This window comes from Salvelinus alpinus, chromosome 13 (assembly GCF_045679555.1).
Source record: "Salvelinus alpinus chromosome 13, SLU_Salpinus.1, whole genome shotgun sequence".
NCBI classification, from domain to species: Eukaryota; Metazoa; Chordata; class Actinopteri; order Salmoniformes; family Salmonidae; genus Salvelinus; species Salvelinus alpinus.
The window spans coordinates 51,583,642-51,598,488 of NC_092098.1; the positions used below are offsets into that span (position 1 = coordinate 51,583,642).

General features: G+C 42.2%; 1 protein-coding gene across 5 annotated transcripts in view; it reads left to right on the forward strand.

The window, feature by feature from the left end:
- LOC139537886 (la-related protein 1-like) overlaps positions 1-5,342 on the forward strand; it is a 53,440-nt gene extending 48,098 nt beyond the window's left edge. For all 5 annotated transcript variants that reach the window (XM_071339758.1, XM_071339755.1, XM_071339756.1 and 2 more), the window contains 2 exons: positions 112-239; positions 2,148-5,342. In XM_071339758.1, coding sequence (XP_071195859.1) covers positions 112-239; positions 2,148-2,369 — 350 coding nt within the window. In that variant the 3' untranslated portion in view covers positions 2,370-5,342. The remainder of the gene's footprint in view (positions 1-111; positions 240-2,147) is intronic.
- Positions 5,343-14,847: the final 9,505 nt, after the last annotated feature.

A 14,847-nucleotide genomic window follows, 5' to 3' on the forward strand; every position in this document is an offset into this window, starting at 1 on the left:
GACCCAGAGCCTTACATAGGGAATAGGTTGCCATTTTGAAATGTATCCTTAATGACGTAGCCCCCCCCACCCCTTAACACTGTCCCCTTTCTGTGTCCCTGTCTCTCACAGGCCAGCTGTATGGACTAGAGAAGTTTTGGGCGTTTCTTAAATACTCCAAAAACAAGAACATGGAGATCGACCCCAAGCTGCAGGAGTGCCTGAGCAAGTTCAAGCGTCTTGAGGATTTCAGAATCGATGTAAGTAGAGAAACCTGTGAAAGAATTGTTTTGTTTTTCTACATCAACTTTTTACTACACGATGAAACCTGTTTTTCTGTTTGTTTTTTTTTGTGTGAATTTAGACACGTTTACTACAACTTTTACTACCAGCCACATGTGTGAATAACAACGGTTTTACAAGGCTGTTATCAGAGTGGTATCAGCAGGGCTCCTAATGTGCGAACAATTCGGTCGAAATATTTTGCCGTGCGACCAGAAGTTCTATTGTGGAAGTACTGTGCGACCTATGAAAGAAAAAGACAAATCTCCCAGATAATAATTGTTTTAATGATAAGGCGTTGGTTCAGTCACGCGCTGTAGCATTGTGTCCCGAGTTTCCGAGGAAAGAGGGTGAAGATTCGACAGTGTTAGCTGTATCATTATTACAGAAAAGGGAAAAAAATGGATTGCTTCTAGCCCAATCAGGTCAAACCCGGTCCCGGTTTCCTGGTAGTGATGGAACTTAGGCTTACGAGTTTTTTTTTTATAAACTATGTAAAAATGCTTTTCCCAAAAAAACTTCACTCAGAGAACGGTCGCTTAGTGTGTCGTTGGAGAACGTGTTGATACTGATAGGATCGAAAGAAAGGGAGCGTTGCTGCTCTCGGATCAGCTTTCTACATTCAAATATATTTCCCGAACATTAGAATTATTTCACGATACTGACGACAGATCAGCTCCTAGAGCAGGGTTTCCCAAACTTGGTCCTGGGGACACCAAGGGGTGCATGTTTTTAGTTTTGGCCCTAACACTACACAGCTGGTTTAAATGATGAACTCTTGGGGGTCCCCGGGACCGAGTTTGGGAAACGCTGTCCAAGAGAGAGATTACCATCTATGGCTGCAAATCGAGACGGCTTATTCTAGTGCTTACCCTATAATAATGCACTTTATAGTTTGGGGTCGGCAGGTAGTCTAGTGGTTAGTGCGTTGGTAAAGTAACCGAAAGGTTAGGTTTGATCGAATCCCCGAGCTGACAAAGTAAATCTCATTCTGCTCCTGAACAAGGCAGTTAACCCACTGTTCCCCGGTAGGCCGTCATTGTAAATAAGAATTCGTTTTTAACTGACTTGCCTAGTTAAATAATATGTATTTTTTTTTTTTTTTTTTTAGGCTTAAGATGCTTTTTGGGAAACTAGGCTGTGGTAATTTGACCAGTTTATTTAAACATTTGGGGGGCACAGAGAAGATTAATGATCATCGCAATGAGTTAATTACACATTTCTTGCATGTCCTCGTCACAAACCTGACATTTTGAGACATTATCTATGTAATGCATCTCAATAGGAAAATAGTACTCATACACAATGTAGGAACCTAATATTCCACAAATTACTTTGTAATTTCAATGACAGGTGTTCGTATCAATATTTGAGCTTTTATAATAAACGAATGTATTTAGTGTTACATATTAGCTTCTAAGGCACATGTGTTTCCATACTAGCTAGAATTCATTATATTGTATTTTCTGGTGCTTGTAAATTTCACGTGGTGCTCCTAACCTTTTTAAGTAGGAGCACCAGTGCTACCATTTTTTATTTATTTATTATTATTTAAAGCTTTGGCTATCATTCTCGTTTGACAAGGCTTCTATCAGAGTGCTCTCGTGCTCTGTCAGGCTTTTGTAGGTTCAAAGTACTGAGCAAGTGGGTTTGTTAAAACATTAACAAAATGGCAGCCATTGCTACAAGACTCATCTCTTGGCTGCCCTGTTCACCCTGTAGTGTTTGACTCCACCTCATATGTTTACGTAAGACTCTGGTCAAAGTTGTGTACTATAGGGAATAACGTGTAATTTGGTGACGCAGACTTTGTTACAGAACGTTCTGTTATAATGTCTGTATGGGCCCCAGTCAATCCCAAATCTCACCATTGTGCTTCATTTCAGCCTCCGATGGAGGAGGGAGGTCGCAAGAGACACTCATCCAGCGGAGACGGTCGTCGCCGCCACACCTCCCAGGGTTCCAGCCGCCCCCAAAGCCAAACTGGCTTCGGCCCGGCCCCGTTCGCCCAGGGCCCCGCCAAGGATGATGCCAAAAACAGCAGCCAGAGCCAGCGACCCGCAGCCCAGGCCTCGGCAACCGCATCAGACACCAAGCCACCAAAGTAACACCCCCGGACAACCCTCGGATCAACGTGGATCAACTCAACGTCATCAAATCCTTTCTGCAACACAAGGGGGTCCAATGGTTCACGCAAAGCATGAGAGAATGACTTTGATGAATGTCTCGTGATTTAAATAAATCAAGGCTCTTCCATTTTTTTAATTTCTTTTGTTTGAAACAGAGTTTTGTCTTGTTGGAGACAAAGACTATTGAAGGAATGGATCAAGTGTTCCATTTGTTTTTTGTTGCAAACCTTAGCATATATTTTCCCGGTGGTTACTATGTGGGAATGAACATGGTTTTTGAGCACGTTTGATGGCAACTGCAAACCTTGCGGCCCCCTTTCTATCGTTGGACCTCCTTTCCATTTGACACCATCTGTTGGCTGACAGATGAGTGATTCTTCAAGATCTGATCATTTTTTTCTTCTTCTATGGGGTGAGTGGTGGATTGGAAACTGATACTTTGAAAAAAATTAAGGAAAACAATATTTTACTTGTTTTTGGGCTGGAGGGAAGAGGAGAGAGAAAAAAAAATCAAGAAGAAACCAAATGATTAAAATAAAAGACTTGTACCAGTCCCTCAGTATGAGCAAGATCGTTGAAAGTTGCCTTATTTTAATGGTTTTTCTGCTTAATTTGTGCCCGCCACCTTAATGTCGATTGTACAGCATTGATAATTGCAAATATGCAACATCGGTCATCACCTACAGTAGTGGCCACTCAGTGACACCCCCCCTCCCGCCTGCCAAACAGCACCCCTTTTGAACTGTCTTCCAAGTGTCATATGGTCTGTTACAAAGCCTACCCACCCCTCGGTGTGTTTGCAATTTGTGGCTCTTTGTGCTAAAATGCTTTGCTGGGGGGGAGGCACACCCACCCCTGACGCCACCCCCCCCCCCCCCCAATCACCATCCTCCCAAGGACAGTCTGCGTCCAGCCATCGATCTGTTCATCCTATCATCCATCCACAGTACATCATTCAGGCAACAGGACTGGAATCACCAATCCGGATGACTTGACGACAGAAGAAAGGCATGCTGTGGCAGGTGTTTTAGGTGTGTGGTGGGCTTTGTTTGGGGGGGGGTGTAATGGCCTGCTTTCCAGGGCTAAACAAGGCTTCAGTCTGCAGCTTGGCATGGCCTATACCCTCGCATCCCACCACCGCTCACACACACACCAGTGTTTCTTCCAGAGAGTGGCGGCTCTACTCTGTTCTTCTGGAGGACTATAACCAATGGACAGGCTATGTATCCCCTCTGACCCCCAACCGACCTGTTATATTCCCCTACATCCAGTCAGATCAATTATAATAATCTAGTTTAGATAACTTAATCTTTATCTGACATGAGTACTGATGATATCAAATAGATGTGTTTTTTTTTTTTGGTCCACTAATGTAAATGTGAATTGGACAGATGAAGAGAAATTACACCTCCCGGCTACTTGTTTTATTGTTTATAGAACAGATTATATATTCGCCTTACATGTATACGTATTCAACCTTTTTTTTTCATTTTTTTTTTTTCATGTTCTCATCTTTATTGCTTTTTAATTTGCTGTGTTTCAAGCTAGGATTTGTCTCTGTATTGAATATGTGTGTTTGAAACCTCTGGACTTTCAAGAAATGGGAAAATTAGTATAGTATAAATAAAGGGAAATTTACATTAGGGCATCAACTGACATTCAATGCAACAACATAAATTACACATTTCCAGGAAGTTGAGTTAAATTTCAAATCAAAGTTAATTTGCTCAATTTTATTTTAATTGTATTTTAATTTTGTTGACAAATTTGCGTGATGTGAATCGCTGGTGTGTTCACGCAACGGCAATTTAGAACGAATTGTATCATGAGGTTAAAGTTGGTGGTTGAATAGTCCCCCTAACTAGTTATTGATCAGTGACGTACAATGGTCCTCTTTTTAGTTAAATATCAATTAGCTTAAATAACAGTTAAACTATATCTTCTGCTGGAGGTCCAATGGAGTGAATCAATTTCACTGGTGGTTCCCCTGTGTTAGAATGTCCAGTTGTCTTCATGTTTTGTTTTTGTTTCAAATGGAGTCTTTATTAACCCGCCATTGTTGAACAATTTACAAGAGTTTAGTGAGAATTAGCTATGTTTTAGCTCTTTTTTTTTCTTTTCTGTTTTTGTTGTGGGCTTAGCTCAAGGGAGCTGCGGGTCAATTCAGGAGGCTGATATGAATCACTCAAGAAATCATTTACTCAAGGAATAAAGACGAAACTCCCAACCATTTCCCAACCCAGTTAATCCTCTGAGAGGATGTGGTGTGTCACCAGGGGGCGCCCTTCCAGACAGCCACACAGACAGATGTCTCCCACCCCCACCCCCCCAGTGAATGTCACCTGTGCCCCCTCTGCCAGGATAGAGGGGACAGGTGCTCTGGGGTCCAGCCTTTTCTTTAGCATAGTGACGAACCCTGCGGATGGATCAGCTGGCGCTCCGATGAACTCTATGGGGCGCCATGTCTGGCGTCCTGCAGGGTCAGGTGGACTGGGCCAGACTTTTGAAGAGAAAAGGGGAAGGGAGGATGAGGAAGATGGACGTAACCCGCCTTGGGTTTGTCAATGATGTCACTATTTTAGAGGATGTGAATGGCTATGATGTCTGGGAACTGAACTAGGAGAAACAATTCCATAAAGCCATATAAATAGAAAAACAGCTGTATATGAACCATTAAAAAAATGTTTAATAGTTCATTATCTTTACAATATCCCCGGCTTGTCATGAGAAAAAAAAAAAAGATTTAAAATAAAGAAAAAATAACAAAAAAAATATATAAAACAGAAAAATGTAAAATACTTGAATGAGATCTTGTATTATAACATTTAATATTCATAATATCTGCTTTGTAGGCTGATGTGATTCGCTATTAGTGTTATTTGTAATTTGTAGTAATTATGCTTTTCCTTATTAAATACACAAAAAAAAACACAAAATGGACAAAAAACTTCACCACCGCCTGTCTTCGTCCTCCTTATTTACTTGTTTGTCTTTTCCTGTGGGGATCTCCAGAAAGCCGGATTATTAAATTAGCCAGCTAACTTTGGTAAACCGCTACATATAACTCTTGTTTTTCTGGTTGAATAAGAAAGCAAAATGTATATACAGTGCATTCGGGAAGTATTCAGATGTTGTTTGTAGATTGATGAGGAAAGTGTTTTATTTAATCCATTTTAGAATAAGGCTGTAACGTAACAAAGTGGTCTGAATACTTTCTGAATGCACGGTAACCTGCTCCAGGTTAGGCTAAATAAGGGCTAATGCAGCGTTCAAATGCTAGGAAACTCAAATGTACGACTTGCTAACTGGTTGTAGTTATACACGGGCCTCGTTCAACCAGTTAGCAAGACGGAAATGTCAGTTTTCTAGTGTTGGTTTAGCACGTGAACGCGGCATTACTCCATTTATCCCGAATGATGTCTGAGCTGCAAATTGAGGACCAATGAGATCAGATTAATCCGTATTACAATGGTGGATGTTGCTCGTCCACCTGCCATTAACTCTAGCAGGCTTGTAATTGCCCGTGTATGTCGCACATGGCTAGTCGAACGCCGAGGTTTTCATTGAGACAACGCTGAAACATTCATCCGTGGGTGAATCAGTGCAACATTTTCACGTGTCAACTTCTTTCATTTTGATTATCTTGCAAATTCAGCAGGCTACGGTGTGAAATAGGCTTTTAGAAGTGAAGTCTTTATTTTTTACTTCTCGTTAAATGCCGTCTTTGGTGTTTTTATCAATGCACAACCACAATCAGTCGTCGTCGTCCCCCCAATCGTATGATATAAGGATTGTATTAAGTCATACGAAAGTGTGCCTGACATTTTTAAATGCATTCTTTCATTACTAAATGTGTGATGTGATAGGTATTTTAACATGACCATTTTCTAAAAATGATTTAATCAGTCTTCCTCAAATGAAGGGGATGATGACGCAATCTTTTGAGAGCGGGAGGGAATCTGATTTCATTGGTGGAGTTAACCCCGAGTTAGCTTGCCGGTTAGTTCTGAGGGATTCGTTACCATAGAAATGTGCCTGGCTAATTTGGTGAGCCATATCCGTGGTACCGATTATCCCAAATTGAACTCGGAGTTGACCAAAGTTACCTCGCTAATTTCGCAAACCTGGTTTGTAGTGTAATAAGGCTCTGACCACTGATAGATGATATTGTTTAGAAGAATACTAGGGTTGCAAAATTCCGCTAACTTTTACAGAAATCTTGGTTGGAGGATTCCGGATGTCCTGTTTATTCCAACCGGGAGTTTTGGGGGAAAGTTACCTTCATTTTCCCAACCCTTACTGTAGCAGACTATTGATTATGTGTGAGAGAATGAGTATAAAATATTTACAGATGTAACGATGCTGTTGAATGCTGATTTTGTGTCGACGCTTAGAAGAAATTCAAATAACACATCTAATTTCTTTCAAAGGTTTTATGCTACAATGCACAGATTCGGACAGATTACACCCTTCAAAGGCCCCATTTATCAATCAGGCCAGAGGTTGTACATTACAAAATGGTGACAAGGATGGGATTGTTGTATGGTTTTCCATGGATCTACAAACCTAAAATTTAGGCCTGTCAATTGATGGAAAAAATTGGATTTTTTATATGAAATATAATTTGCTGTGATTTGCTCAAATGGACTGTAATTTAAGAATTTTCATACGAAAAATATGGATGTAACAGTTAATCAAATGAGTTAAATGGAGAGCACACTTTCTTTAATCTCAATGTCCACTTGTTTTTTACATGGCATTGTGGATTTTAGCTGTATAGATGATGTATTTTGTATATTTTCAGTAAATTTACAATGCTTTCAGACAATGTGATTCATCGCAGGGGGAAAAAGTGCACAAAAATTACAAGAAGTTAACTGATTAACTCTTGACAGTCCTAACAAGAAAACAAGCTTACATGCATTTAAAGGGACACTTCGGGATTTTGGCAATAAGGCCCTTTATCTACTTCCCCAGAATCAGATGAACTAGTGGAAACGTCTGTGTCTAGTATGAAGAAAGTTAGAGTTTCACAAGCCAATGCTAACTAGCGTTAGCACAATGACTGGAAGTCTATGGGTATGTGCTAGCCTGCTTTTTGGGTAAGTAGATAAAGGGCATCATTGCCAAAATCCCAAAGCAATCCGATTGATAAAATATAGAGATAAAAAAACAAACTTGCAGCAGAGAAGAGGGTTAGACTGAAGAGAACAAGGTTAGACTGAAGAGAACAAGGTTAGACTGAAGAGAACAAGGTTAGACTGAAGAGAACAAGGTTAGACTGAAGAGAACAAGGTTAGACTGAAGAGAACAAGGTTAGACTGAAGAGAACAAGGTTAGACTAAAGAGAACAAGGTTAGACTGAGACGGTAGAAAATGCTATTGCTATCAACATTCACATTTCTTAAATAATAAAACAAAAGTCAATCTTCTGATCAAGCAGGTAAAAAGTTGTGAAGTACCACATGATGTGCGTTCAGTGAGAAAGTGTCAAACTTAATAAGGACCCCGCTGTCTCTACTACCAAGAGTAAACTGACCAGTGAGAGTCAAATCATCTCAGTGCCACAACTGAGGATAGGAATTCTCTGATCGCATCACAGTATCTCCTTTAAAGAGCCACTGAACGCCGATTGGCACGTGTGTTTCTGTTGTTCATTAGAAAAATGAAATTTCAGTCTTGGGAGGTGTGTTTCCTGGCCGAGTCCGCTTTTGGCTAATGATTGTCCCCCATGAGACACTAGGCTCGGAATTTATCACTTATCACAATTGACTTCTTTAGTGAATAAGAGTTCAAATTTCATACCAAGTTGCCATACTTTAAGCTCATGCTATATTCTGGCTGGTATAGTCGAAATTCATCCTTCCGGCGTGTAGGTCTTCACTTTCACATTGAAATTCGATGTTAATTTCGTTAGGTTCTTGCTGAGGTTGGCTTAGTTCTGTAGGTGGCCTTTGTACTTTCAACGTGGGGATGGTAAGTCCTCACGTCCTTGGAACAGGAAGTTACATTTTTGTTAAAGGGGCTTATATAGGGTTGGGAGAGAGGGCAGTGTTTCATAGTTTACAACCAGTGTCTGTTCACATGGGCGGGGCCACTGAGTTGAGCATAGTTCACTCATGAAAACCAATTCTCTCATTTAGAAGCTAAAATTACATTTAATCTTTTCACAAATAGTTTCATATTTAAATATTTCAATTGCACAACAATTCCATTTGAATCTGATAACTAGAATGTGTAGACTTTCCAAGATACAGTTTGTCATCTTATCAGTAATAATGTTTCAGACGCCAACTGATCTGACATCATATTCATTAAGTACCAACGCATATTTTCAACTGGTTGGATTACGGAAATATGGTTCAGTTTCCCACCTTTTGATTTTTACCAGACTCCATGTTAACAAAGGGATTTCATTTTCTCCCCTTTTTCTCCCCAATTTCATGGTATCCAATTGTTAGTAGTTACTGTCTTGTCTTATCGCTACAACTCCCGCACGGACTCGGGAGAGGCGAAGGTCAAGAGCCATGCGTCCTCCGAAAAACAACCCAACCAAGCCGCACTGCTTCTTAACACAGCGCGCCTCCAACCCGAAGCCAGCCGCACCAATGCGCCCGGCCCGCCACAGGAGTCGCTAGTGCGCGATAAGATCCCTTCCGGCCAAACCCTCCCTAACCCAGACGACGCTGGGCCAATTGTGCGCCGCCCCATAGGCCTCCGGGTCGTGGCCGGCTGCGACAGAGCCTGGGTTCAAACCCATAGTCTCTGGTGGCACAGCTACCACTGCAATGCAGTGCCTTAGACCACTGCACCACCCGGGAGGCCAACAAAGGGATTTTCAATAGTCACATCGGAAGAGTAGAGAGAGGAAAAAGGGGAAAGGTATTTATGGGGGTCATAAACCTCCCCCAACAGGCCAACGTCATTACACAGCCATGGTCCTTACATGCTGAAGGTCAGAGGTGACATTTGGGTTGGGGGAGCATCACTGGATCTTCTTCAGAGGGGTGTGGCTGAGCAGCAGGGTGTGACGCTCGTAGGCATTGGTCTTCCTGAAGTTGGCGTCGGTGCCGTGTAGCCTGTCCAAAACCCACAGGACTTCAAAGTTCTGGTTGAACCTGCGGAGATTGAGGACATATTTGGTACAAAATAAACCAGTGTACTGTACATGAAAGAAACCTGAGAAGAATGTACTTTTTCTTCAAATTAAATCCCAAGAATGAAGAACAATGGGAAACGGCGGCTGAAAATAAAAAGGTGAAATTTGCTGACGTCTTTTTGTCCTTTAAAAAAATGTATGTTCTTAAACTTGGGATTTCATTTTAAGTCATTGTCACATATGGCAGAGCACCCAGTGAATAAAGCGAGATAGCACACCTGTTACCCACTCCACAATTCACGTTTTCTCCTTTGAATTTTACTTCTACATTTACTTGTACATCCTAAAGCCACAGACTTGTTGTGGGTCTGCGTGTCAGGCCCACAAATCCTAAACCAATCCCAGTGCCCCACTTTTTTTGTACTTATCAACTGCCCTTTTCAGGATGAGTGAAGAGGCGACTCCGGGATGCTGGAGTTGCTCTGTCCAGTGTCTGTGCTCTTTTGCCCATCTTAATCTTTTCTTTTTATTGGCCAGTCTGAGATATGTTTTTTTCTCTGCAACTCTGCCTAGAAGGTCAGCATCCTGGAGTCGCCTCTTCACTGTTGACGTTGAGACTGGTGTTTTGCGGGTACTATTTAATGAAGTTGCCAGTTGAGGACTTGTGAGGTGTCTGTTTCTCAAACTAGACACTCATGTACTTGTCCTCTTGCTCAGTTGTGCACCGGGGCCTCCCACTCCTCTTTCTATTCTGGTGAGAGCCAGTTTGCGCTGTTCTGTGAAGGGAGTAGTACACGCCGCTGTATGTTTATTGCTTCTTTAATCAGGACAACAGTTTTCAGCTGTGCTAACATAATTGCAAAAGTTTTTAAAAAATCTCCCAATTTCGTGGTATCCAATTGGTAGTAGTCACTGTCTTGTCTCATCGCTGCAACTCCCGTACGGACTCGGGAGAGGCGAAGGTCGAGAGCCATGCGTCCTCCAAAACACAACCCAACCAAGCCACTGCACATCCAACCAGGAAGCCAGCCGCACCAATGTGTCGGAGGAAACACCGTACACCTAGCGACCTGGTCAGCGTGCACTGCGCCCGGCCCGCCACAGGAGTCACTAGTGTGCGATGAGACAAGGATATCCCTGCCGGCCAAACCCTCCCTAACCCGGACGACACTGGGCCAATTGTGCATCGCCCCTCTGCCTCCCGGTCGCGGACGGCTGCGGCAGAGCCTGGGCTCGAACCCAGAATCTCAGAGTGCCTTAGACCACTGCGCCACCCGGGAGGCCCTTGCAAAAGTGTTTTCTAATGATCAATTAGCCTTTTAAAATTATAAACTTGGATTAGCTAACACAACATGACATTGGAACACAGGAGTGATGGTTGCTGATAATGGGCCTCTGTAGGCCCATGTAGAAATCCCATAAAAAATCTGCTGTTTCCAGCTACAAAAGTCATTTACAACATTAACAATGTCTACGGAGCTGTGAGGGGAACGGCACCTCCGTACCTTCAGGCTCTGATCAGGCCCTACACCCAAACAAGGGCACTGCGTTCATCCACCTCTGGCCTGCTCGCCTCCCTACCTCTGAGGAAGTACAGTTCCCGCTCAGCCCAGTCAAAACTGTTCGCTGCTCTGGCACCCCAATGGTGGAACAAACTCCCTCACGACGCCAGGTCAGCGGAGTCAATCACCACCTTCCGGAGACACCTGAAACCCCACCTCTTTAAGGAATACCTAGGATAGGATAAAGTAATCCTTCTAACCCCCCCCCCCTTAAAAGAGTTAGATGCACTATTGTAAAGTGGTTGTTCCACTGGATATCATAAGGTGAATGCACCAATTTGTAAGTCGCTCTGGATAAGAGCGTCTGCTAAATGACTTAAATGTAAATGTACACTCTATTTCTGATCAATTTGATGTTATTTTAATGGACAAAAAAAATTGCTTTTCTTTCAAAAACAAGGACATTTCTAAGTGACGTTTGAACGGTAGTGTGTGTGTCTGTATATACAGTTGAAGTCAGAAGTTTAAATAAACCTTAGACAAATACATTTAAACTCAGTTTTTCACAATTCCTGACATTTAATCCTAGTTAAGATTCCCTGTCTTAGGTCAGTTAGGATTACCACTTTTTTTAAAGAATGTGAAATGTCAGAATAATAGTAGAGAGAATGATTTATTTCAGCTTTTATTTCTTTCATCACCTTCCCAGTGGGTCAGAAGTTGGTATGGTGTTCTTCGGCTTATAAGACCCCCCCCCCCCCCCCCTTTTCCTCCAAACAGAACGATGGTCATTATGGCCAAACAGTTCTATTTTTGTTTCATCAGATCAGAGGACATTTCCAAAAAGTACGATCTTTGTCCCCATGTGCAGTTGCAAACCGCAGTCTGGCTTTTTTATGGCGGTTTTGGAGCAGTGGCTTCTTCCTTGCTGAGCGGCCTTTCACGTTATGTTGATATAGGACTTGTTTTACTGTGGATATAGATACTTTTGTACCCGTTTCATCCAGCATCTTCACAAGGTCCTTTGCTGTTGTTCTGGGATTTTTTTTTGCACTTTTCGCACCAAAGTACGTTCATCTCTAAGACTGAACGCGTCTCCTTCCTGAGCGGTATGACAGCTGCGTGGTGCCATGGTGTTTATACTTGCGTACTATTGTTTGTACAGATGAACGTGGTACCTTTTAGGCGTTTGGAAATTGCTCCCAAGGATGAACTAGACTTGTGGAGGTCTACAAGTTTTTTTCCCGAGGTCTTGGCTGATTTCTTTAGATTTTCCCATGATATTAAGTAAAGAGGCACTGAGTTTTGAAGGTAGGCCTTGAAATACATCCACAGGGGGGGTCAAAATCAAAAGTAACAGTCAGTATCTGGTGTGGCCTCCAGCTGCATTAAGTACTGCAGTGCATCTCCTCCTCATGGACTGCAAATCGATCCCGCTCCGGAGTACAGGCCTCGGTGTAACGCTCATTCCTTCAATGATAAACGCGAATCCAACCATCACCCCTGGTGAGACAAAACTGCGACTCGTCAGTGAAAAGCACTTTTTGCCAGTCCTGTCTGGTCCAGGAAAGGAGGGGTTTGTGCCCATATGCGACGTTGTTGCCGGTGATGTCTGGTGAGGACCTGCCTTACAACAGGCCTACACGCCCTCAGTCCAGCCTCTCTCAGCCTATTGCGGACAGTCTGAGCAACTGATGGAGGGATTGTGCGTTCCCAGCTTCACCCGGTCAACCTACGGGATAGGGAACGTGTGATGACACTGGGTGTCAAGTGAAGTGTTACCTGATCATTGATGGGTTCGCTTATTAGTTAGACAAACCAAACTCAAATCAAACACTTGCTGCATACTTCTGGGAGTATACAACATCGTAACATCTTTCAATCTTAATTTCAGAATTAGATTTATTAAATAACAATTCAACAGATCTCTGCTTTCTAATCAGATAACGAGGTTATGTCTGACTGGTAAAGTATCATTGACCTCTGTCCTGTCATTTTTCCTGAGCTTTGCACCCTCACATGGACGTTATCACAAAATGTTGAAACTCACAGGGATGTTCTTCAATGTCTCGCCACATCTTTTTTTTGCTACCTAAGGTGATCATCTAGCTGCATTTGGCACACATTATAAACAGGGAATATTTATGACTTATAAAATACAGGCTTGGGTTATGCTAGGTCACTAGAGTATCTTCTACAGATTGCAGGAGGGGGTAGGCACTGGGTAAACACTGTAAAGGGTCAATCTGCAGTTCCTACATTCATTTTTGGACTTATAAATTAATTTAACTTATAAATGCCTCATGAGCTTGGTTTCATTGTCATACCCCATCAGAATCCAAAATATAAGTTTTACTCCAATGTTTAAACCTTATTTAGCCTCAACATGGTTTAAACAGTCCTTGCATCCATAGCTCTGTCTATGAATTTGAGAGTGATTACATCTCTCAGCTTTCTTTACCAAAACAGGGGCGGGGATGACGCTTTGTTATTGTTTCAACTGCTGATTGCTGCTTTAAGTAACCAGCGGTTATCAGTAATGGTGGTCGTTATCTCGCCAATGTCCTGTCCAACAACATCTATTAATTAAACTCCGTCAGAGTACTTTGGACCGATCGACAGATGGGCATGCCGTTCATAGGGACCGGAGTTTTCCCTGATCACGTGACCTGAACAGGAGAGAAACTCCTGGTCCTATTTACAGTGTGATTATTATGAATTTCCCAACACACATGCTAGTACAAAACACACACGCACACCAGTGAAAATATGAGGATTTCATAAGGATGGTGATTATCCGTGTTGGACGCCTACTGTAATAATGTGGAGGTCATGGTGAGATATAGGAGGATATTTTGTATTTTGTGTGTGTGTGTGTGTGTGTGTGTGTGTGTGTGTGTGTGTGTGTGTGTGTGTGTGTGTGTGTGTGTGTGTGTGTGTGTGTGTGTGTGTGTGTGTGTGTGTGTGTGTGGAACAGGATTCGATTGACTGTACCGGGTGATGTTGGGCTTTCCAGTGTAATCAACCAGCATGAGCAGAAGATTGGAGCCCCAGAAAGCCACAAAGGGCCCCATGGTCAGCACAACACAAATCAATGCATTATAACGTCCAATACAAAACAACAACCACATCACGTACACAAGGTCCAATTCAAGATACAGCATCATGTCCTAACACTGTCATAGAACAGCTCGGCGTGCTTCACTCAGTCCAGTACATTTAACATCTCTTAAAAGTGATCATGCCTTTTTAATAAGCTTCTGGATATGACACACCTGTCAGGTAGATGGATCATCTTGGCAAAGGAGAAAAGCTCACTAAAAGGGATGTAAACAAATTTGTGCACAAAATTTGAGAGAAATAAGCTTCTTTTTGTGCCTATAGAACATTTCTGGGGTCTTTTTATTTCAGCTCATGAAACATGGGACCAACACTTTACACGTTGCGTTTTTATATTTTTGTTCAGTGTATATGTATTGCGATTCGATACTGTGATTTTTTTATTGCGATTTGATGTTCCAAACATATTGCTCACTATATGTCTGCTGCAGAGGGACGAGAGAGAGAGAGAGAACATTTGTTTTGATCAGTAATGGAAATAAAAAAGTGCTGAAAACATGTTGGCTCACTATTTTTTTAAAGAAGATAGCGAACAAGCTATAGGATGAAAAATACTGGCGTTTTGAAGCAGGTACAGCCGACTAGCGCTTTTTTACAAATTGGAGTAAAATATCGTCCAAAAATAATATTGTGATTTGTAACTGTATCGATTATTTTCCCCATCACTATTGTTTATACCTTCTATGACATGCTAACCCTGATCCTGACCAATCACAGGGGAGTATTACCACCCTAG